Source organism: Equus asinus, chromosome 25 (assembly GCF_041296235.1).
Source record: "Equus asinus isolate D_3611 breed Donkey chromosome 25, EquAss-T2T_v2, whole genome shotgun sequence".
NCBI lineage: Eukaryota > Metazoa > Chordata > Mammalia > Perissodactyla > Equidae > Equus > Equus asinus.
In genome coordinates, this window is record NC_091814.1 from 32,080,007 (window position 1) to 32,105,745 (window position 25,739).

At 44.0% G+C, this 25,739-nt stretch overlaps 1 protein-coding gene across 1 annotated transcript; it reads left to right on the top strand.

Moving 5' to 3' along the window:
- Positions 1–516: 516 nt before the first annotated feature.
- Positions 517–24,142, top strand: UTP25 (UTP25 small subunit processome component). Its single transcript, XM_014834931.3, has 12 exons — positions 517–735; positions 1,449–1,488; positions 2,205–2,439; positions 4,146–4,316; positions 7,236–7,324; positions 9,288–9,698; positions 11,465–11,684; positions 13,359–13,561; positions 14,970–15,152; positions 15,289–15,401; positions 16,137–16,382; positions 23,293–24,142. Exons 1-12 carry the CDS (start codon positions 629–631, stop codon positions 23,534–23,536), a joined length of 2,262 nt encoding a protein of 753 aa, XP_014690417.3. The 5' UTR covers positions 517–628; the 3' UTR covers positions 23,537–24,142.
- The last annotated feature ends 1,597 nt before the right edge of the window (positions 24,143–25,739 follow it).

The window sequence follows — 25,739 nt, forward strand, 5'->3', positions numbered from 1 at the left end:
GAATGTCAGCTTCCGTCCCCATTCTTTATCCAGCAAACGCATGTAGGTCCTAGTGGGTAAAAGCCTGTAGTCGCATCAGACAGATTAGGTTTCCATCTTCTCTCTCTTGCTGGTGTGTAGCCTTTTCTAGGCATCAGGTTCCTCATATGCACTATCAGGCTTATTAAAACAAGACCTATTTGTGTACTGTTGTGAGGCTGAAGTGAGATGTGCCGGCACCCTCGAGTACTGGTTGGTATTTTTATTGTAGTATAATATAAAGTCACTGCATTCAACCATCTCTGCTACTACACGTGTACGCAGGCTGAGTCCCACAACCAAAAGAGAAGCACAAACCACGCTCACCGATCTACCCACACGGGCGGCCCCAGCCGGCCTGACAACGTTCCAGGACCAAGAGAACAAATGGGGACACGTGATGCGCTTCCAAAGAGCCCCGCAAGGGGGCGGAATCGGGACCAGGAAGTTCTAACGCCTGTCGTACAAGCGCGACGTAAAGCCGGTCTGCTTTATGGCAACCTGCCTCCGTCGTAAAGCGCCGTCGGCGAGCCCACGTGAGTGGGTTGACAAGACAGCTTCGTGTTGGCAAACGTGGCTCTTGCAGGTGCGCGAACTTGACGTTTTCGCTATGGGCAAACGCGGGAGCCGGAGCCAGAGCCAGCTGCTCAACAGCCTGACTAAAAAGCAGAAGAAGCATCTTCGGGATTTCGGCGAGGAGCATCCCTTCTATGACAAGTATGGAGGGGAGGGGCGTGGCGGGGGCCAGCGCTGCCGGCGTCTTTTCCCGGTGAGATCCAGCGCTTCCCCGGGGCTGGCCCGCCGGTCTCCTATGGGATGGTGACAGGGCTGCTCCCGCCTCTTCCCACTCTTCCCCGGCGCCCACCGTGCTCGGGTCGGGCCTGGCGGGTGCCCGGCTGGGGAGGATTCTGGCGGCATCCCGCCTGGAGATGGGGTTCTTCTCGGGTCTGCCTGCCTGTTGTTGAGCCCGCGGCTTTATGCTAGACGACACACCCACTGTGTGGGGGCTGGTTTTTGTGTGGTCAGAGGTTTTCTAAGAGTGTTTTTGTTTTTAAAGAATTGATCACTGATCTGTCCAGTTACCTTGAGCAGACTGATGTGTCGTTGGTTATAAGTTCCTCTCTAAGTGTCCAGACTGTATGAACCCCGAGGGCTTTTATTTGCCAAATTTATCGATCTTTGGGATGAGAGCCAGTTGTGTGACTCTACTATTTGTCATATGGCCTCGTTAAACTTTTCATTTATCAGTTATTTATTTGTCATATTCTTACAATCCCTGTCCAAATGCATATGTAGTTTTTACATGACTGTAGTTGTAATATGTCTGTAATGGTATATTCTGCCTTTTTCACTTAAAGTTTTATCATTAGAATTTTTCCTAATTGCTACGTACTTGTAGATGAAGTTTAACATTATCTATTTCTTCTCAGGGTTTCCAGACAGGAAGCAAAACCACAGATTTGTCAACTGGTAATGTTTTATACCTTCTTTATAATAGTTGGTTTTGGGTTGTTACTTTTAAGACTGTGTATAATAATGAAGTTTAGCTACATTTCCATTCTTTCTGATTTTAGATGTAATCCATTATTTTAGTAATATTGCTTGGTTTTGAATGCAGATGTCTGTTAAAATACCGTCATGATAGCTAATACAGTAACCAGAGTTTGAAACCGTCCTGAGGAATAAGCCTGTTAGAACCTGTTAAGGAGGTGTTCCAGAGGACTCTTGGTGAATCCTAACAGGGAGTATCTTGTTTGTTTAACATAAAAGAAGCCACAAATAGAGTGCAAAATGAACCAAGTTCCTATCTCATTACGACAAACTCAAAACAACGGCATTCCTTTGTTGTATTGTAATTTTTCTCTTGCCCCTTTAATCGTGCCAAATGGCTGACACGTGGGGTAGATAACATTATAACCTAAAGCTCTGTTTTAGTCAGCTTTCTTCCCATGTGGAACATTAGCAGTTCAAAGAAGATGAAGAGCTTCTAGAATCATAGCTAGATTAGCTATTTTAAATAAATTTGATGCTGGGCTTGATTGAATAGATAGGATTGCATATTTGCAAAAAAGGTAATTTTTATTTAGGAAAGTCTGAACCTGTTACGCTGTTGGTCTGATGATGGTCATAGGGTAGCAACGAGAACAATATCATTTTTGTTTTTAAAATTTGCATTTTCCTTTTAGTCAGAGAGTTCAGATACTTCAGGTTCTGAAAGTGAAGCAGAGAGTGAACCAGAACAAGTTTCTGGGTACCACAAACTACTCGCCACATTAAAGAGTGTTTCTGAGGAAGATGAGGAGGAAGAAGAAGAGGAGGAAGACAGTGTTGTAGATGAGGCAGAAACAAACGATGAAGATGGCGATAGTGATGTCAGTGTGGAAGATGAGACAGCAGCAGAATCTACCAACATGCAGGAGAGTAAGTGTCTTTGGTGGATGTGTCATCTTTGCCAGGACTATGGACAGATTGCCCCACAGTACCCTGTGCTGTGTGAGTTGGCTGAAAGCACATGGATCCAAAGCAGAGGTTCTTAACCTTGTGTTCAGTGATGTCTTTGAGAAGCTGATGAAAGCACAGGACCCTCTTGCCAGAAAAATGCGGAAATAACATTTTTGTTTATCATTTCCAGGACTTCGTCAGTTCTAGTTAAACTTCCCCTGATTCAGAGGAAAGAGAACCTAGTTTTGTTTTTGTTACTTAGTTATGAGTCTAAATTTGTTAAAGAGATTACTGTTCCTCCCTTAGAGAGGCAAAATTTAATGGAAGAAAGATATAAAATATACAAAAAATTTTGAACAGCAGATTTGTATGGAACAGTGAGAATTTTTCTCTGTACTTTCAGGTGTCACACACCATTCTTAGTATTTTAATTCATCAGTTTTACTAGGATAACACTTCATTGCCTCAGACTTAGGGTTTAGTTTTGTTTTGTTTCCTATCTTCCTTTCCTGTTTTGGACTTTTAAAAATGAAAAGTTTGGATTTTTTTTTTAAGATTGGCACCTGAGCTAACATCTGTTGCCAATCTTCCTTTTTTTTCCTCCTTCTCCCCAAAGCCCCCCAGTACATAGTTGTATATTCTAGCTGTAGGTCCTTCTGGTTGTGTTATGGGGGATGCTGCCTCAGCATGGCTTGACGTGCAGTGCCATGTCCACACCCAGGATCCGAACCAGCAAAACCCTGGGCTGCCAAAGCAGAGCATGCAAACTTAGCCACTCAGCCACAGGGCCAGCCCCTGGTTTTTAATTATAAACGTAATTTATATTTACTGTAAAAATTTAAGGGGGCAGTATAGTTAAACCGATATCTGCACCACCTTGAGATGAACACCATTAACGTTTTATATAACCTTCCAGAATACTTTTTTATGGATATATGTGTGTGAATAAGAGTATGTACATATATTTGTGTATATGTGTTTAATGGTCTCATACATTTCTGTAACTTTCTTTCTTTAATAATATACCATGGGCCTTTTTCCATGTGTGTAACTGTGGATTGACATTAACTTCTGAATTACATCGTATTCTGGTGTAAATGATACATGGTAGTGTAATCAGTACCCCACTGATAGGAAAGGATGTCATTTTTTCCAGTTATTTCTTACCATAATCAGTGCTGCTTTGAATATCTTTACATGTACATCTTAGCATACTTTATCATCTTAGGAAAAGTCCCTGGGGGCCGGCCCCATGGTTAAGTTCGTGGACTCCACTTGGGTGGTCCAGGGTTTCACCGGTTCGGATCCTGGGTGTGGACATGGCACCACTCGTCAGGTCATGCTAAGGCAGTGTCCCACACAGCACAACCAGAGGCACTCACAACTAGGATCTACAACTATGTACTGAGTGGCTTTGGGGAGGAGAAGAAAAAAAAAAGAAAAAAGATTGGCAACTCTTAGCTCAGGTGCCAATCTGTTAAAAAAGAAAAGAAAAAGTTCCTAAAACTGAAATTGGTCAACAATCAGCCTTCATTTTGAAACTTATGTTTTCTACCTGAATTTGCTTAAAAGTAAATATTAGCAGTGAACATTAGTGTTGATATAGGCTAAGGAGTTAGTTTTATTTGTCAACAGAAGTATATTTATGCGTAAATAATTTAACAAAATGTTTATCAAAATTGCAGGTATGGCCTTACCTGCTGACCCTGAGGGGAAAGATGGGGACGGGCCCCCTGGCACGTCACATGGATCCCCCGAGGAGTTTACGGATGCAAAACACGAGTCGCTCTTCAGCCTGGAAACCAATTTTCTCGAAGAGGAAAGTGGAGGCAGCTGTTCTCTGAAAGCGTCACCAGGTCAGAGCACAGGATGTGTTGCTTGAATTCACCTGGGGCTTACTACAGGGGCTGTAGGCTAATTCACAGGGACTCTCCTGTTATTGGAATGAGCAGCAATGGAAACAGATAGTCCAGCAGCTAGCTCTCGAGCTGGGAGAAAATACTTCTCCGAGGTATTTTTGTGTTTTTCAGTGGTTAGGCACCATTGGGAGTGGGGGCTGTTAGGAGAACAGCTTAAGAATGACAGCAGGAGAGGCCATTTCCCCAGGCCTCACATTTCCAGAACTGGGGTCCGGGGGAGACTTCTGATTTTCTTCCCAGCAGGAAAGGAAGAGAAAGAGGAGAAAATACTTTGCACTTTCCTCTCTACCCTTCAATTCTTTTTGCTTATTGGAGCAATAATTTTCCAGATTTCTGAGACGCAGGAGTGGGCAATCTGATTGGTCGTTTTTACCAGGGAGCACCTCAGAAGCCGAAAAACTCCACCCTGTCTCCCCAGCCTCTCTCGGCCATGCCTCTGTCCAACCTGCAGTCGCTCGGACGAGGCCTGCCTGTGGTAGGCTTAGGCAGGTCTCTGCTGTCTCTCTCGGGTCCAGTTTCTCAGCCTCTGTCTGGGTGAGCAAGTCAGATTGGTCTCGTTCTCTGTCCTGCCTGCCCTTTTTGGTCCCAGTGCCACTCTTCAAGCCAGCTCTACAATTAATGAGGCTGAAATTTTAATTTCCTCATTTGGCTTTTTGGTTCTGTTGGCTGTTATAAGGGAGAGGGAGAAGTAGCAGTTAGAATTTGGGCACAAACCCATTCTGAACCACCAAAATGTTAAAACTCTGGAGGAAACATTAGGAAGCTTGACTATCCAGAATTTCTCTAGTCATTTTGGCTGTACAGATATATTAGCAACTAGAATTCTTGTGTCCTGTTGTTCACTCTTCTCCTAGGTATATTTAGCACAAGGTGCTTTGCATTTGATGTTTTACCATTTGGATCCGTGAATGGGTCATTTAACTTTGCTTCCTAGTGAGTGGGCCTGGAAGAGAAGGTTGGGTGCCAGCTCAGAGCACTGAAGATAACCCTGAGTGCAGGGGCTACCGTTTGGATCATTTGTTCAACTCAGTTGAGTAGTGAGCATTTCTGTGTGTCCTGCAGTGCAAGATAAGTCAGACATGGAACCTGCCCTCAGGGATCTTCCAGGCCAGTAGATGACATAAGACATGCACGTGTCTGTGTTGGGGTTGGGGGGTGGGAGTGGAGTAGGGGACTGTCTATGGGGAACCAGGGATGGCCTCTTAGTGGAGCCAGTACTGTGCCTGACACAGTAGGGTCCTGGGAAATAGTTATTTATTGTAAGTCAGAGAGTAACGTTAAACTATTTGGATATACAAAAATGAGGTAAAGGAGAGGATAGAAATTTTTTTTTTTTAGCTTTTCAAGTGGGTATGAGGTGTTATCCTCTACATTTAATTTGCATTTCTCAAATAACTAGTGATGTTTAATAATTTTCCATATTCTTATTGTCGGCTTAGATATATCTTCTTTATTAAAGTACCCATTCAAGTATTTTACTCGTTTTTATTTGGGTTGTTTGTCTTTTTATTTTGATTTGTAGGAACTCTTCCTCTTTGTGTATTCTGAATATAAGCTATTTGTCAAATGTCTGTTTCACAAATATTTTCTCCCAGTATTTGGCTTGTCCTTTTGTTTCCTTAGCAGGTTCTTTTGATGACAGAGTGTTTAATTATGATGAAGCCTAGTTTCTCTTTTTTTTTTCTTTTATGATTAGCCCTTTTAGTGTTCTCTCTAAATCTTTGCATACTCCAAGGTCACAGAAATACTCCCCTGTTTCTTCTAGAAGCTTCATAGATTTGGCTGTTAGCTTGAAATCTGTAATCCACCTTGGATTAAATTTTGTGAATGAAATGAAGTAGGAGGAAAGGCCATTTCTTTCCATATGTTTATCCAGTTGTTCAGCACCATCTATTGAAAAATATTTTTCTTTCCCACCACATTACTTTGATGATTTTATCAAAAATCATAACTGTGTATTTATGGTTCTATTTCACCATTTAAAAAAATGTTCAGGGGCTGGCCTGGTGGCACAGTGGTTAAGTTTGCACATTCCGCTTCAGCGGCCCAGGATTCACTGGTTCAGATCCCAGGTGTGGACATGGCACCACTTGGCAAGCCATGCTATGGCAGGCGTCCCACATATAAAATAGAGGAGGATGGGCACAGATGTTAGCTCAGGGCTAATCTTCCTCAAAAAAAAAAAATGTTCAGTTGATTTGTCTATCCTTAGGGCAGTATCACACTGCTTACTAACAATAGCTTTGTGGGAAGTCTTGAAATCACATAGTTTTCTAGCTTTCTCTTCTGTAACATTTACCAGCTATTCTGCTTCCCTCATATTTGCATATTAATTATAGAATCAACTTGTAAATTTCTAAACTATGTGTATTTGTCTCTTTCTCCTTTCAGTTCTGTCATTTTTCGCTTAATGTAATTTAAAGTTATATTTTGGGGTACATCTCCATATAAGCTCTAGAATTAAGTTGTTGATATCTACAAAATACTTTAGTGGGATTCCAAGAATTTTTAATTAAAGGAAAGAAAGCCACAGAGGCAGAAGAATTTGAGGGTCGTGTAATTCAGAAATTATATTGGAGAGGTTGGTTGGACGTATATCCTGTGGTGCCCCAAATGTCAGACTGGGAAGTTTCTTCAAAGGTTTTTGAGCTGGGAAGTAATGTAGTTAGAGAAATGCTTTAGGAAGATGAACCTGTCAGAATCTTTTAAGCTCTAGACTGGGAGAGAGGATGGGGAAAGCATATGGGAGAAAGGATGAGTTAACCTCGTGAAGAGCAGCGTCTCATTCACACGGGAAGACCAAAAGGTGCCTGCCGTTTCCTCCAGGTGTTCTGACAGTTTTTATTTCTGACTTAGATCCGTTTCTACAACATGTGAACAAAGAACTGAAAGAAAAAGAAATTCAGGCTGTTGCCACAAATCCCAAAACTACCCACCAGCTAAAAGTAAGTGTTCTTGGTCATCCCAGTCACAAATGGAGAAAAGCTCTAAGTAAAGCAGTGCTCCTGGGTTTTAGCGGTCTCCCTGAATGCAGGGTACGCAGCAGTGGTAGATGGCTTGATAGGGGAACAGGACACAGGAAGGCTGCAAGAGCCTCCTGGGGCACAGGTGTGGCTAGAAAAGGCTCTGGGAAGCTGGAGTGTGGGAGCCAGAGAAGAGAAGAGTGTACACCAGGTACGCCAGGGTTTAGACTACCATCTGCGAGGGGCTGTCCTGTGATTTAAGGCAAGTTAACCTACCTTTTTGATCTTCACTATTCTCATCTATTAGAGGGGGCAATAATGCCTACCTCAGAATGATGTAGTTTAGTTTACTGACTGATACATAGAAGTGTTCAGTAAAACAGTAGCTACTGTTGTTCATTTGTTTGAAATAACTGCGATGCATTCACAGCTAAATTACTCAGATATGGAGCAGTTTTTGCTGCTTTTTTTTTTTTTTTACCTACTGATGCTGTTTGTGAGAGTTGGTCATCCTTTTTTAATTGGAATTTTTATTGAGATAATAACTATAAGTTGCAGTTGTAAGAAATAATACAAAGACATCCCTTGTGCCCTTTGCCCACTTTCCCCCAGTGATGACATCTTGCGAAACTACAGTACAATATCACAGCCAGGAAGGTGACATTGGTAGAATCTGCCTGTCTTACTCAGATTTCGCCTGTTTTGCTCCTACTCAGTTGTGTGTGTATGTTCAGTTCTATCCTGTTTTATCACGTGTGTAGGTTCCCCTGTCCACCCCCACAGTCAAGATAGAGAACATTTCCAGCACTGTAAAGATTCCTCCTGTTTCCTCTTGCCCTCTTAAAGCCACACCCACCTCCTTCCCCTCATTCCTAATCCTTGGTAATCACTAATCTGTTCTCTTTCTGTAATGTTGTCATTTCAAAACTGTTATTTAAAAAGAATCATACAGGGGCCAGCCCAGTGGTGTAGTGGTTAAGTTTGCACACTCCGCTTCAACAGCCCGGGGTTTGTGGGTTTGGATCCCGGGCGTGGACCTAAACACCGTTTTTCAAGCCATGCTGTGGCAGCATCCCACATACAAAATAGAGGAAGATTGGCATATTGGCACAGATGTTAGCTCAGCAACAATCTTCCTCAAGCAAAAGGAGGAGGATTGGCAACAGATGTTAGCTTAGGGCCAATCTTCCTCACACACTAAAAAAAAGGATTCATACAGATTAGTTTTTTTTACTTAGCATAATTCCTTGGAGATTCATCCTAGTTCTTGGCCAGTGTCAGTAGTTCGTTCCTTTTTATTGCTGAGGCCATCCTTTTTTTTTGTTTTTTTGGCTGAAATTAGCAATTTTATCATAGTGCAGAAATTCCCAAACTGGTATCCCGCAAAATATTATTCTTTAGGATTCTAATAGATATGTCTCAAAAAGAAAAAAAGTTCCACGTGCAAATAAATTTGGAACCCTTTAAGTTAAATCAAGTGAAACGCAGTTCTTAGCATAGGACTCATCAGAGCCTTTAGTATCTAATATGCATTGTGAATCTGCCTGAGGGGGATTAGGTTTTGTGGTGTTTACCAAAGTTATTTGACCACAGAGCCCATTTTTTTCTGGAATGAATTTTGACTTCCCAGAGTGTGTTCCACAGAACAGTTTGGGACACACTGATATGGTGAAGAGCTCAGATGTGAAGCCAGAAACCGTGGACTCTAGCCCTCAGCTGTCTTCTCTCCTGGGTAAAGTTTGTCTGAATCACATAACCTCTCTGAACCTCAGCATTTCCTGAACTGTAAGAAGAGCATTATAGTATCTGCCTTGCAGGGTGGTTGTGAGGATTAAATGAGATGATCTGTGAATCATGAGAGGTCTTGGTAAGTTATAAGGTACTGTGTGAAAATAAGGTGTCATAATTCATTTCTAACTTAACTTTTGATCTCTCTCTCCCCTAGTGGCCCACCCTAGGCCAGCTTGTCTTTTCATCTAAGTTTCAGAAGTTGGAAACATTTAAACCCCCAAAGGACATTGACTTAAAGTCACTTCATCTCCACAAGCCTCTGGAATCTACCTGGACCAAGACCAACAGCCAGTTCCTCTCTGCTGCCCAGAAATTAAGTAGCCCCTTGACACCCCTCCAGAAAGAGCTCTTCTTAATTATGAATTCTTACCGAGACTTGTTCTACCCAGAAAGGACCGCCCTGAAGAATGGGGAGGAGATCCGCCACGTGTACTGCCTGCACGTCATAAATCACGTCCTCAAAGCCAATGCCCAGGTGCTTGGCAACAACAGCAGACGCCGAAGCCAGAAGCTTGGGGTGGGTGACGACGATGACTTCAGGGACCAGGGGCTAACCAGGCCCAAGGTGAGTGGCAGCAGGAGAGCCTTGCCCTCAGGAAGGAGGCTAGCTGCAAGGCACTGCCGAACAGGTGCCTGGCATTTAGCAGGTGCTCAGGTATTTTAATGATTGGAGTAATGAATGAGTCCAAGAGTGAGCAGGTTAGACTGCCAGCTAGTGTCAGAGCCGTGCCGCAGACAGCTCAGTGGGCTGCTGCTCACAGTGGGTCTAACTGGAAACTTGCGAGTAGCAGCTCCCTCCATGATAAATCTCCCTAAAGATAAGCCCTGAACTCACAAATTACACTCCATTATCAATCTCTCTGTGGTTGCCGGAGCTGGATGGGACCTTAATGAGCCTTTTCTCCAGTCTCTTCATATTACAGCTGTGCACAGAGACCCAGATTTGTAGAGGGCCTTAGCTAAAGAGAACCAGGGAAAGGGTGGCAGAGATGACACTGGAACAAGGATTCTCTTCATTAAGCCACATAAATATGTAAACTTTGGAAAACAAAAGTCCCTATTTTTCCGTTGTGTAGTTATTGCTACAAAGTGACGATGACATTGATTTGGGCTCATCAGCCTGAGCTCTGGGGCATCTGGGGCTTCCTAGAAAATGTCTTTTAATTCTGTTTGCACTTTTCATGCTGGCGTGGAGCTAGATCTTCTGTTGTCCATTCCGTCTCCCCCGTAGCCTGTCTCTCTCTGTACTGAGGAAGCCTCATCTTCTTAGGTTGTTCTCACTGAGCTTAATCGGATTCTAGGGTTTTCATACTGATGTGGCTTTTAGAGATTTCTCAGTCCAACCCCCGTTTGACAGCTGGGGAATCAGAAACCTAGACACTTACTAGTGTCACAGCTGGGGCAATAGCTCGGCCCTCTTCAGTCTCGGTCCGTCATCCCTGCCCTGTACCAAGCTGAATCACTGCACCCCTCGGCTAGGCTGATCCCCTTTCTGGGCGACTACCTCAGAGTCTTGATTATAAGATGATCTCTTTCCATTTAGAATCGCAAAAAAGAATAGGAGGCAGTTTACCTGTGAATCACATTTAGAATTGAGTGAATTGCATGATCTGACTGGAGTTATTTCCATTGTTGTATTGTTTTCAAAAAGGTAGTTAGAAATTAATCTTTTATTAGACGTCTTCTGGGTTTTTTTCTCAACAGTTGTAACTTTAAGCATTTTTGGAAATGTTTGGAAAACTGAGTCCTCTATTTCCTGTTAAAATATGATCTTATTTCAGAAATGCTTTATAATCATTTCTAAAAATTTACTAGGGAATGTACTGGAAAAGTAGTGATGCCTTAGTTGCTTTTCCTTACCAGCTTTATTTGTTCTCTACTTACTGCATCTAATTCATTTACTTATTCAGCATATATTTATTCCTTGGGTCTCATGGATAAAAATACTATAGTCAGTTCTGCAGGAGACAGAAATGTGTAATATTCCTTGCTGGGAAGAGCTTGTGTGTTTACGTCCTTGGGTTTTTGCTAGTAGACACCTCTCTTAAAGGCATTGACTTATCCTCAGAGGTATTTCCAAATTCTGCTTGAGAATTGCCTCCCATAGAGACGTGAGATTGAAGTCCACAGGACCTGGTGCTGTGGATGTGAAAGGTGCTCAGCTTCTACTACTGAGCCAGGTCCTGTGCAAAGTGGGTGACGTAGACGTGGTCCCTGGTGGGGGACCGCTGCTGTACAGAGGGCTCGTTAGTGCCAGGTCCTCAGAGGCTCACATCGAGCTGCCGTTCCTTCCCTCTGCCCCACCAAATCTGCCCGTTGCTCCCTCCACAGGTGCTGATAGTGGTGCCGTTCCGGGAAGCTGCTCTGCGAGTGGTACAGCTCTTCATCAGCCTCCTTGAGGGTGACAGCAAGAAGAAGATAATTGTAAGCAACAAAAAGAGGTTTAAGGGAGAGTATGGCTCGGATCCTGAGGAGAGACCACCCAATCTGAAGAGGCCTGAGGATTATGAAGCTGTATTTGTCGGCAACATTGATGACCACTTCAGGATCGGTAATTCATCCTTGTCAAAACTGAGCCCCTGAGAGACCTGAGGGGTGAGGTTCACACAGCTGGAAGCCTGGAATTAGGCGTTCTCTCAGTGGGTCACTGACTCAGCCTCCTAACGGAACAAGGGTCTGCACTTGAGGCATCTTCTCTGCCAGGGCAGGGTCCTGCCTTGGCTAATGGGGGAACACTTGGCTGATGTGCAGAGTGTCTCTGAAGGCAGGTATAAGAGGCACATGCACGTTTTTGAGAGAACTGTCTCAGCACGCCCATAGCTGGTAGCATGTAGTCGAGAGGTTCTTGGGGGAGTCGGAAGAGACAGGGGCTGAGTGGGTCATTCTGAGGAGGCTGAATAAATAAACTATCTGTGTGTGATAGTGGACTTCCCTCCTGCCTGCCATGTAGAGTGCCTACCCCTGAATTATCTCCACTCAAGACTTAGCAGTTCCCACCCAGCTTTTCACGTTTTTGCTTGGCTCTCATTCAGCTTCCATATACTTGATTGGTTGTACATTGATAAAGTTCTTGGAAAATGTTTATTAGTCACATGTGCTCATTCACCAGACGTTTATTAAGCATCTACTATGTGCCAGGCACTATTTAAGAAGCTAGAGGTATAGAAATAAAAGTTATGACTCCTACTGTTAAGGAAGTCCAGCCTAATAGGGAAAGGGATAAGTCTTACGATCAGAAGATGCAGTGGGTGTTCTCAGAGCATTTAAAGCAAATCTCCTTATCCAAAATGGGCACAGGTGGTTAGGGAAGGCCTCCGTGGAGGTGCCATCTGTACTAAATTGAAACCTGAGTGGAATATAGCCAGTTACAAATGGAGGTGGTCAGAGTGGGGGAAAAGGTTTCAGACAGGAAACTGCACGTGCAGAGCCATCAGGGTGAATCAGCCAGGCACATCCTAAGACTCACACAGACTTCAGCATGGCTGGAGTGTAAGGTGCAAGGGGACCAGAGCAATGTTTAGTTTTAAACATGTGCAGGTATCCAGCAAGCAGCTGATATATCAGTCTTGAGCTCAGGGAAGAGATGTGGGCAGGAAATATAAATTTTTGTGAAGGTGATGTTGAGGCCATGGTTAGTGAATAAATTTACCCAAAGCTTTATGTAGAGTGACAGGAGAACCTGCAGGTGCCTTTAGGGGTTTGTAGAATTGCTATTTGGATTCGGAAAGACAGATAAGGGCCAGGTCAGTGATAGAAGCAGAACTAAGTATTGAAGTCGTGGAAACCACCAGTGAGGAAAAGGACATTTCAGGGAGGGGGTGTTTAAAGTGCTGCTTAGCATTCATGACAAGAAACACTGAAGTGCCATTGAATTGGTACCCAAGAGCTGTTGGTGACCTTAACAAGAGTCATGTCAGTGGAGTCCTGAGAATCAGAGACCAGATTGTGGTGTATTGAGGGGTGAGTGGGAGATTTCAAAGTAGAGACAATTTTCTGGAGAAGTTTAACACTTAAGGAAAGGAAGAGTGAGAGCTGGAAGGGACCCTAGATGCAAGCGAGGGATGATGATGATGATGATTGTAATAAATAAAGCAGTTTGAGCATGGTTATATGCTAAGGGGAAAGCTGTAGAAGGGACAAGGGGAGGTGAATGCTTTGAGAGGGTGGAAGCACATCGCTTGGTCATGACTAACGAACTTGATGTGTACTTGGCTGTTCTGTGTAGGAGTGGCAATACTTCAGAGGAGCATCCGACTCTATGCCCCCTTTTACTCCTCGGACATCCTCATTGCCTCCCCTCTGGGCTTGAGGACCATCATTGGTGGAGAAGGAGAGAAGAAGAGAGATTTTGACTTTTTGTCTTCCATTGAGCTTCTCATCATTGATCAAGCCGACATTTATCTGATGCAGAACTGGGAGCATGTCTTGGTAATGCTGGTCATTCACATTTAGAGGGACAACGTTCACATTTAGAAAGATAAGCTCAGCAGTTTAAGTCTTAAAGGGTTATTTAAGTCCAGATTAAAACTCAGTTAGTTTGGAAATAGGGAAATAGTCCACATTTTCCAATTTGAAAATGGAATGTTATGTTCCCTTTTGTACCCACAGATTGGTCAGTTAACTATCCAAAGAGATAAAAATTCTCATCAGTATTTTCACATCTCCAGAAAAGATTTTTTCCCGTTAAAGGTCATTTCTGGGGGCTAGCCCCAGTGGCCTAGTGGTTAAGTTCGGCTCGCTGTGCTTTGACAGCCCAGGTTTGGTTCCCAGGCACAGACCTACACCGCTCTGTTAGCAGCCATGCTGTGCTGGCAGCCCACATTCTAAAAGATAGAGGAAGGCTGGCATGGATGTTAGCTCAGGGTGACTCTTCCTCAGCCAGAAAAAAAAGTCTCTTCTGCTAATAGACCACTTTAGCGTGGTGAGTTGGTTGGTTGGTTGAAAATTCTCCTCATCAGGAACATCTTTACCTGAAATAATTCCTCCTGCCATTTATGTTCATTCTCTTGTTTGATCTTCAGTGGAGATGGGAAAACATTGTTCATGATTTCTTAGTGTGTTTTGCAGAGAAATGTAGGCTATGTTTATCCTCGTACTTAATTTGTGCTGTAATTTTTTTCTCCCTCTCCACATACTCTGCACTGTTGTCAGTTTTAGGATTGAAAAACTGTCCTTTGGAACAATCTTTATCACAGAACATTAGGTTTGTTTTTTAAAGGTATAGAGAATTTACTTCGCCTGCAACCCCAGGGCTTGCAGGAAGTTTGGGAAAAATAAAGGGGAGTACTTATTTATAAAGCAGGGAATAAATTTATAGTATTCATTACCTTTCAATGTATCTTACAAGATAAGAATACAATTAAAATAGAAAAGATGTGTCGATGCTTGAGTCCTAGTCTTTAATTTGAGGAAAAGGCCCCTGTAGTGGCTCTGAGAATCTTCTCATGTTTTGAGAACCAAGTCACTGATGGACAACAGCTCTGTTTTCCATGTCATTTCTCTTCTTGTTCAAGTCTAGGACTAAGGAACCCATAGAGTGACCAGGGTGGCATTGCAGGAGTTCCTTTAAAAGGACTGTTCCTATAGGTACCACTTCGATCCTTTTTGCCAGGTCCAAGAGGTGGCCAGTTTCAGCTTATTTTCTTGCCTCGGGGGGTGTTCACTTGACTGGGCAAGTCAGTCACCCATCCAGGCCTTGATTTTCTTATTGTAATTTGGGAGATGATAGTACGTACTCCATGGGGTTAAATAAGATGATAGGCTTGTAGAATACCTAGCAGTGCTCAACAGGCAAAGGCTCAATAAATATGAATGGTACTGTTACTTCTGCTCAAAGCATTTGATGAACCACATGAACCTCCTGCCCTTGGACTCACACGGGGTGGACTTTTCTCGAGTGCGCATGTGGAGCCTCAATAATTGGTCCAAGTACTATCGTCAGACACTGCTGTTTGGGGCCCTGCAGGATGCCCAGATAAACTCCGTGTTCAACAAGTACTGCATCAATCTGCAAGGCCAGGTGGGTTCTCTCCTTATTTCCCTGGATCTTTATGAAGTGTTATGTATTGTTTGGGTCATGAGGTAGAAGGAGAGGATAGCATTTGGTCTACAGTGGGGATGGCTCACCTCCTCACGCTCCCATTGATTCCTGGCAGGTGGCTGTGAGGAATGTCCCGATGACAGGCTCCATCAGTCACGTCCTGGTGCAGCTCCCACATGTCTTCCAGAGGATGGAAGCTGAAAACCTTGCTTCGGTGATTGATGCCAGGTAGCCATCCCTCCCCAGTCCCGTTGGAACCCTGGCGGCCAAAGAGAGGGATTTGAGTCTAGCATACAAATTTAGAATTGGATTCCATGTTGGGTGTATTAATTACAATTTACCAAATGAGATGAGATAATTGAACCTAGTCATGCCGTTGACAGAGGAGGAAACTGAAGCCCACAGAGAAATGGTGCCATGTCCTAGTTCTCATAGCTAGTTAGTGGCAGGGTTAGTATTGTAAATCATGGGTCCTTTCTCCAGACTGTAGCATTTTTAAATTACATTACACTGCTTAATGCTGCAAAGTGTCCCATGACAACAACTTAATTGTAAGCCCTTCAGTGCAAGAACTATTTTTCTAATTCTCCATATGTTTTTCCCCTGTCTCTTTATTGTGTTTAGTCAGGGAGCCATGGTAGCAGAATGGTGCTTAGCATGTGGTAGGTGTTCAGCAGTTTGTTGACTGACTGAATGAATGATGTGGTTATATACTCCTTAGAATAATTCTGTGGGATATACTAGCATTACGTCTATCCTTTATGATGAATAGTGGTAGTACTTATTTTTTAATGTGCTTATCATGTTTTATCCTTATGTAATCTCTTTGTGGTGAGGTAAGCCATATTGGCCTCCTTGGGGAGGTGGAGGGAGATTGTGACTTGCCCAGGGTCATGCAGTTAGTAGTGACGCTACAGGCTCAACTCTAGACCACTGACTTTGCCCTTTGCCTTTCCAAACCAGGTTTAACTTTTTTGTAAACAAGATTTTGCCTCAGTATCGTGACGCAGTCATGTCTCACACGCTCATCTATGTCCCCTCCTACTTTGACTTTGTGCGTCTCCGAAATTACTTCAAGAAGGAGGAACTGAACTTCACCCACATCTGCGAGTACACCCAGAAGTCTGGTGTCTCCAGGGCCAGACACTTTTTCCTTCAAGGAGAGAAGCAGTTTCTGCTCTTCACGGAGCGCTTCCATTTCTACAAAAGGTAAAGTAGTGCCATATTTCAAGTGTCCTGTCTGGAGGGGAAAATGCAGTGCAGATCATGGCCTGCATCCGAGTGCATGGTGGGCTTTGCAGTGTTATAAGGTCCTCCCTCACTCTGCCTCTTGGACAGAAGCCAGAGAATTTGGGGGCTGGACAGACTGTGGTTGGTTGGTTGGCTGGTTGCCTCCCTTTAGGCATTGTTGGAAAAGGTTGAGGAAACAAATGAGTGACTACAGTATAACCTGTATATAGATCTGGTGTGGGTCCATGCTTGGGACTCAGTTTTAGCTGTGGTTGTACACCTCAAGACAGACATTCCAGAGTGGAACAACTCTCGACAGGGACAGTAGGAGTGAGTACAGCGAGGGGAGGGACCTGTCGTGGAAGCACAGACAGCATATCGGGGGCTGTGTGGTCTGCAGAGATGGAGGCTGAGTGCAGCGTCAGTCTTCAGAAAGCTCTGGTGTGTCCTGAGAAGGTGAGCACGTACTTCCTTCCTCACCAAGAAGAGCCAGGACTCAGGGGCCCCTTGGTGTTTGCAGGAGGCAAAAGGTGAGGGGCTTAGAGTGGAATATTTGAGGGTTTCAGCATCTGCTTAGCTTCCCCACCTTGTGACTTTGACAAAATAAGTTGGATTGGCTTTTTTTAGAAATCTGTTAGTTAGTAATATTGAGGCCTCTGTTATCTGGGATACTTGGAGCCCTTTGTGCCCCCAGAGCTCAGGTATTTTATTATTTTGCTATTTCTGCTACCAAATGAAAAAGCCCTTTTTAAACCCGTACGTAAGGAGAGATGGAAATTGCATCCTATTGCCTCTTCCTGATTCACAATAAGGTCCAGTGAATCTAAGTTCTGACTTCACTGTTTTATTAACTCTCCATCACATATACTAATGAGGGGCACATTTCCCAGAGACTTCCTAACACAGAGCCAGAAATCTCCCCGGCTTTGGAGCATATTACATGATGCGCCTGGCGTTGCATTGCCTTGTAGTTTACGCTGACGTTAGGATGGTGCTCCCCAGACATGTTCTTGTTACCAGACGAGGAGGGAGGAATCAGCAGCCTGCCCGGGCACAGCGGGCTGGCGGGACGTGACCTCTGAGTGTTCTGCTGACTAGGTGTTCCGTGGGCGGAGAGTTGAGATGTGACCACATTAGTGTTTCCTCTGCTCCATTCTCAGCTACCCAGATAAGGCTCTTTGGCCAAAGACTGTTAATGAATGCCTGCTGGTTGGCATCATTATTTGCTTTGTTCCAGTAAGTCGTTGTTTTTATTCATGTTGGAAAGCGGTATTTGGGGGGAGTTTGTACTCAGCAGATCTTAGGAGCTCTTAGTTTTCTATCAACTTGACAAATGAAAGCCAGCCCTTTAAGTGAAGTGGGTGGGTTGGAAACCTTCCGAGTGTGACTGTCTATATCAAGTGTGCATTAGCTGGGATGAGGACCGCTCTCAGATAGCAGCTTTCCAAGGAGAAGGCATGATGTCAAAGGAGCCCTTTCTCTTAAGTCAGCAGGACAGTCCCCTGCCTTACGCCGTCCATTTGTTTGCCAAACCGTTTTTGCCCCCAAAGTCACTCTAAAGGCAAACCTAGCATGTACCATTTGCCTCATACCCTGGGCCAGGTTAATGGGTATTTCCTGTGTGGAAGATGAATGGCAATAATGTGCTTCAGAGTTCGGTAACTGCTAATTATCTCAAGGTTTCCAGCTTTAGAATTTTTTGCCTGAGAGATCACCAAGGTGACGACGGGTGTTTTTATCTGCACTGCCTTTGCGATTTGATTTTTTAATTTGACCTTGGGGAAAGTACATGTATTTTAAACTTTAGTCTCCAACTCTGAAATTCTGTATTTATTCCCTGTGGAAATGGGCAGTGTTAGAAATACTATAATTCTTCTGTGGCCTAGCAAAAAATTTTCAGCCTGAAGATTTGTTTTCATTGGGGGAGATGAAACCAGTAGAGTCTTAGAATGGGAAGGGTGTCTGGTCAAGGTGGCCCTCCTGAGGAGAGGCTGGGTCACAGCTCTTTCCCTGAGCATTGTCAGGGGGTTACCACGGGGTGGATTCTCAGCCAGGCGCAAGTCAGAAACTCTGGAGGTGAGATTTAGGGAGTTGGGAGAGGCTGCTGGGGTGTTTCTGAGTGCCTCCCGCCCCTGTGGAAGAATCCCAGCCTAGAAGCAGTAGACCTGGTCTTATAGACTGCACGGAGGAGCCTGCCTTTCAACTCAGTTGTGGGTGCCTCTAACAGATGGCAGTAAGATAAATATCTAGAATGTCCTTAGTTTTAGGTCCTGTCAGGGCGGGGGGGGGGGGGGGGGGCCCTGCAGACCCAAAGCATATAGAAGAGAGGAGGAGGGCAGGGGAGAGGATGCTGAAGATAATGGGGAATCGGCCCTAACCGCCCCTCTGAAGAGGCCCTGGTCACAGTCTCTGTTTCCAGGACTGGCCTAGTCTCATTGTGGGTGATTGGGACTGAGAGATTTCCTTGTTTTTTAAATATCACACTTGCTGGAGTTGGTTTTGTTGTTTTGTTTTATAAATACTCCAAGAGTGTTACACAATTATTGTAGAGAGCTTGGAAAACCTCGGTTAAAAAAACAAAGAAAATGGAATCACCTATAATCTCACTGCCCTGATATAGATACACATTTAGGTGTATTTTTTCCTGTCTTTTGTAAAAAATATGTACACATGTGTGTATGCACACCCACAGACTCACACAGACATTTTCTTAAAAAAAAATCAAAATTGGGATCACACTATACACGCTGGGATTTTTTTCTTTTACCTTAAATGTTTTATGTGCTCATTGAAAAAAATTTTTAAATATGTTAACATTTTGGTATATGTATTTGTATATCATGGATGTATTTTTGAGTTTATGTATATATAACTCTATTACATCCTCCCTCCCCCCAACTTTTTATTTGGAAAGAGTTCATTTCAAAAGAAATTGTGAGACTGTACCAGCGAACATCTCTAACACCTTGCCCTTAGACGTCACCAGCTGTTCCCGCTCTGCCTCATTTGCACACACCCACATTCTGTCTCTCGTTTGCTCTCTCTACTCACATCTCTTGTTTTTTCTTCCTGACCCATTTGAAAGTAAATTTCAGGAGGCTTCATGACACTTAAGCCCTAAAGTTTTCAGCATGTAGTTCCTAAAAGCAAGAACATTCTTTATCTAACCATAACGCCATTATCATACCACTTGATGTTACTACAATATCATCCGAAGATGTAGTCTGTATTCAAATTTTCCTAGTTGTCCCCAAAATGACCGTTATGGCTGTCTCTCCCCCAATCCAGGATTCAGTTAAGCATCATATATTGCACTTGGTTAACATGTTTCTTTAGTCTGTCTTAGTAGTTCTCGAGCAGGGGCAGTGTTGCTCCCCAAGGTATCTACAGACGTTTTTGGTTGTCACAACTGGAACGTTATTCTAGTGGTTCTAGTGGGTCAAGGCCAGGATGCTGCTGAATATCCCACAGTGCACAGGACAGTCCCCACAACAAAGAAGTATCTGGCTTGAAATGTCAGTAGTGCCGAGGTTAAGAAACCCTGATCAAGAATAATTCCCTTGCTTTTTTTCTTTTTCATGACATTGGCAGTTTTTGAAGAGTCCAATCCAGTTGTCTATAGAATGTCCTGCTGTCTGGATTTGTCTGGTTGCTTTATTATAATTAGATCATTGGTTCCCAAACCTTGCCATGCATTAGAATCCCCTCAGGGAGCTTTTAAAAATCTGAATGCCCAGGGTGTACCCCAATACCAGTTTAAATCATGGTGTCTGGGGATGGGGATCACGTGTAGGTATTTCAAAAAACAAACAGGTGATTTGAATATGCGGCAAAGTTTGGGGACCACTGATTCAGATTAAACACCTTTTGGTAAGAATCCTTGATAGGGGATACTGTGTACTTCCGACTACATCTCATCAAGAGGCACATAGTGTCAGTTTATTCCATTTTTGGTGACACTAAATGTGATCACTCGCTCACGGTGGGTCTGCTAAATCTCTCCATTGTAAAGATACCCTTTCTTTGTAATTAATAAGTAGTCTATGAGCTGTGTGTTGCATCCTTTTTAATGGTTACGTAGTATTACATTGTATGGATATATAATTAACCCAATTTCCTGTTAATGGGCACATAGATTCTTTTGTATTTTCTGCTATTATATATAATAATGCCAAGAACATCCATATGGGTAGTTGATGGCGTGGTTGCCTAGTTATTTTCTTAGGATAAATTTGGAACGGAAAACTTGTTAGCTCAAAGGCTATACAAAAGTAAAAATTTGCTATACGTTGCAGTTGATTTGCTGCCTCCCGTCTTCCTCATATCTCCCCCCCCCCAACCAAATACACACACACAGAATGATTTATACTCTGTTGGCTTATTTCTGCAAAATCCCACTTGTTGCCAGTGACTTGATAGTCAAAATGGTATCTCATTACTTGAATGTCCTTTTCGTGCTTTTCTTTGTGTTTTGCCATCGTCAGTTGAATGTAGAGCTGAGGTCAGTGGTACCTGAGTCGAGGCACAGCTCTTCTGCTGTTCAGCCGCTAGTGAGGAGGTTGTGAATCTAGTCAGGTTTCAGTTGTTACTATAGTTGCCTTCCGTGCACCACAGACTTCCGATTCCTCCAGCAGACAGTGGGCTTAGCATGAGGCCCGAGGTGCTGGAGGGGCATTTCTCAGTGTCCCGATCTCCTCTCAGCCCTCACCAAGCCCTGTACCCCTGTGCCACAGGAGGGTCCCTCCCTGCTCCAACCCCTCCCCCAGCAGCGGGCTGTTCCTGCTTGTGACTCCCTGCGAGGGCTTCGACTCCTGGGCCAGCTCGGTTGTAGGCAGGCCCTGTTCATCCTGGGCTGTGGAGATGGGGCCTCCTCAGGGTTCCTGCTCCACCCACCCCGTGGTAGCCAAACTCTGCCTGCTGTCTGTAAGGGGTCTTGGTGAGAAAGAAATCCTGCCTCCCCTGGTGGTACCACACCTCTGCTTATGTGAATGCAGGACCTCAGGCTGAGTGGCCTTCGTGCGCTTTCCCCAGGGACAGACTGCCGTGGCTTTGTCTGGGATTGAAGTCCTCTGGTGAGGAGCGATGGGCTGGGGGGTTTACTGCCCCTCCCTTAGGGGCAGACAACTTTTACTTCGCCTGCCCTCCCCCGCCAGCAGCTGACCTTTGCTGGGACGTGGGGCTGGGAGGGGGCTCCTGCCCACCTCCCGTGGGCTTCAGGTTGCCTCTCCGTAGGACGTACGGGTCTGGGAAGTGAGCGGGGTTTCGTGTCTGCACACCAGTGAGGCCTCTCTCAGGCCTTTCGCCTTGCCCCCATCATTCTCCAGGGCTCCCAGGGGAGGCCTGTGGAAAGAGCTCCTGAGTGAATGAACTCAAGGAGCGTCCGGAATCCCAGGGATTCTGAACTCTCACACAAGCCCACACCTGCTCTTTAAGAATTTGTTAAGAGTGTAGCTGTTTTCTTCCTACCCGCTTTCTTGGCAGCTGCCCTCTTCCTCCTGTGCTCTGCCAAAGCTGAAAAGGAGTTCGTGTTCCCTGTCTCTCTTGAGACGGGCTTGTCTCTCTTTGGAATTCAGTCAGTGGTGGCCTGAGCTGGCTCATACTGGCTCTTGAAATCTGGTTGCATGTCTCTTCCCAGCTCTCCAGTTCAGCAACAAGACATCGGCAGCCTGAAATTGGCCATAGTGGGAGTATTTACTCTAGAGAAATTGGCAAATGCTTCCAATCAGCACCCTCCCTTCCCCACTGAGAGCCAGTTATTAAACACACCAGCGTGTCATTGAATCAGTTCATCTGGTTGCTTCATGTCATGGGCTCACTAGGCTCAAGAAAAGGAATGCTTTTGTAGATTATCAGGCTTTTTCTTGTTAGCATGGGAGCAGTATTCTCTTGACTTCTCTACATAATAAGCAGAAGTAGAACTCAATGTTTGTTTTTGTTTGTTTTGATAATTAGGTAAAAGTTTATTCAAGTTCATTAGTCCTTAGAATTTCTGCCTTATGGAAAAGTGATGTTGAAAAATGAACCAAGTCGTGGATTGCCATTTCAGTTTGGAAGAGGAGGGTCTCCACAGAGATCAGGATGAGCCATCGTATAAAAAGGCGAGGAAAGCTCGTCCTCTGTAAATAAAATAAAATTCCCGTGGGAGTGTAACGTCAGAAATGTATGAGAGAGTCTAACAGGGCAAGTCAGAACCTTGTCAACATATAACATCTTGGGTTGTGGGGCCTCAGGGGGAACGATTGACCTTGACCCCAACCATACGGTGAGTCCCTAGGGTCTGCACCCCCCACCACACGATGCAGCGCTGTGCAGCAGGGAGAGAAGTGTGTGAGCTGTTGAAACTAATTGCTTTCCCATGATGCCTTATGGGTCCTCAGGCAGTTTGTAAATGGATGAACTTGGGACGTCTGCCATGGAGTTAACGTGTCTGCAGAGTGACAAGAAAAGACTAATGGGACCGCATTTACAGTTTCTGCAGTTTATTTTATGTACTGGGTCTGACCTCGTCTCCATTACAAAACGTTGTTTTGCCTTCTTATGATCAGGATAATGTTAAATTCGCAAGTGCCTACTTTTTGTTTTCTGTGTCAGATTTTTAATCCTAGTCTGCTATTTTTCCCCACCCTACCACAGTCTACCCAGAGGAGGCTCAAGAAATGCAAATTTCTTTTATCCTATCTTAAGGCAAACACTAGGAATTCAAATATGTTGTCACAAAAATAAGCCTTTTCAGCTCAAATTAGAATAACCTTTGGTCTGTCTCTTGGTGGTGCCCTTATCCTCCTCCTTGGGCGTGAAGCGGCAAGAGTGAGCTACACCCCTGTAAAACTCTTAGGTAGCTTTTCCATAAATTTCCTCAGGTGACATGGCCTCTTTCCCCTTCTAACAGGTATACGATAAAAGGCATCAGGAACCTGATTTTCTATGAGCTGCCGACATATCCCCACTTCTACAGTGAGGTCTGTAACATGCTGAGAGCCGCCAGCAGGGGCGAGGAAGCCGCCTGGACCTGCACGGTCCTCTACTCCAAGTACGATGCCCAGAGGTTGGCTGCCGTGGTCGGCGTGGAGCGGGCTGCGCAGATGCTGCAGTCCAAGAAGAACGTCCACCTCTTCATTACTGGAGAAAGATGAGAATTTGTTGGACCCGAAATGGTACTTGGCGTGATACATAATGCTTGATTCTGTGCCAGTTGGCCCCAATTCTGATCACTTCTACAAGAGGAGGACTGGCACAGGAAGGAGCGCCAGGCAGCCGCGTAGCAGAGACTTCTGTCTTTTCAGGTCATACATCCCTGAAAAGTTCAATGTAAACCAAATTTTGGTAAATCACACCTTTCAGAGGTTAGGAGGGAGCGAATGGGACTCTGAGAAGTTGATAGAAGGAAATTTCTACTGGGAAATCTTTTTGTAAGCCATAAATTCTTCTATTGAGATTCCCATCTAATTTATTATACTTGGCAAATTCTTTCAGATTTGCCCACTTCTGTTTGATACTTTCTTCAAGTAAGGCATACATGTCGTTGCTTGTGAGAACTGCTTATGAGACATTGGAGTACTTCTTGCTGCTGAATATCATCTTAATTTTGGGTCGCACAGGTTTTAGAAAACTTTTTCCTCAAATTTTTTTTAAACCTTAAATATTCTATTTTAATTCAACCTGGAGAGTGTATTCATTCACTGATCTTTTTTTAACCCATAATAGTAAATGTTTTAGTTAAAATATACACTTAAAAATCATGTTATATGAAATAACTAATTTCTGCGGTCTCAAGAAATAGTTTTGTGAAACTCCTGATTTTGAAATATCCATCTTAGTATCACTCTCTTCATCATTACTATAGTCACTTTTTTTTTTTTCTTTTTTAAGATTTTATTTTTCCTTTTTCTCCCCAAAGCCCCCTGGTACATTGTTGTGTATTCTTCGTTGTGGGTCCTTCTAGTTGTGGCATGTGGGATGCCGCCTCAGCGTGGTTTGATGAGCAGTGCCATGTCCGCGCCCAGGATTCGAACCAATGAAACACTGGGCCGCCTGCAGTGGAGCGCGCGAACTTAACCACTCGGCCATGGGGCCAGCCTCTCTTTCTCTTTATTTATTAATTTCTATCAGTATGAACCCAAAGTTTTGTCTTTTATTCAGTGAGTTCTAATCTGTTACTATCATGATTTCTTTAGATGTGTAAATGGTCTCAGATAGGGCCAGTGGGAGCACCTTCAGGCTGGCTTCTGTGTCTTTTTGACATGTCCCCCTTATACTCGGGCATTTCTTTATTTTCTGACACAGTGAGACATTCCAAGTTCGTCTTGTTTTTTTCTCTCCTTCAGCCCTGCTTTCTTGAGTGGAAAATTATTTTCAAGCTAAGATTTGAGTGCTCGTATGCTCATACTTTTGTGGAGCCACTGGTCCCAGGCCATCTCAGTGGCCAGAACTTGGGAATATTTGCTTGTGTGTACACGTATACACACACATATGTGCACACAACTTGTAAATTTATCTCTGTACCCATATATTGAACACCATGAATTCACACCATAGCTCTGATTCCAGTCTGACACCACAGAGTTCCTTCTAGTTTTCTTCCTTTCTGTATTTGTAACTTTCTTCTCAGATAGTGAGACATGTTGCTCCCATTATCCTCAATGGATTACCCAGTAATTGGTAGAGATTTTCTTCTACTTGGACACACTTGAAATTGTTTATAAAAAAAAAAAGTGAAATCACTTTTGGAGTAGTCTTCCTAATAAATATTTAAACAGGATTTTTATTTCTCTCTTTCCTTAGCATGGAAAGTAGAACTGTTCATTCCATATATAGATGGGTTCCTAAAGTTCTGAAAATTTAGGTGCCGGTCGTAAGCTGGCCAAACTTTTGATTTCCATAGAGTGCCTGTGGTTACTGCGTATTTGTGCTGCTGTTTACCATAGCACCTGTGTACTATGAGAAAAGAAATGAGTTTATTTGCCTAGTTCAGAGAAACGAGGAAGAAGGAACCCTGATTACCCCCATTTTCTATTTCCATATTCTTTTCCCTGTGAATTGTAGCTAATCTCATGGCTTTCATTATCACTATTCACAAGACTCCCAAATCTCCAGCTTCTCTGAATCTCCACTTGCGTGTGAGCCTGGATTTCAAGTCCACGATGTAGCCCCAGGAATAGGCATTTTCTTAAGCATCCCTAGTGATTTTAAGCTGGCTTGCAGCCAGCTGACTGCTGCTTGCCTGCAGAGAATGCTGAGCGGTTCAAGTATGAACAAAGGAGTGTTGCTTTTGTTCCTGGCTCGGCCCCTGGGGAAGAAGGTACGCTTCCGCAGTTGGCCCAGGCTCCTGACTTGATC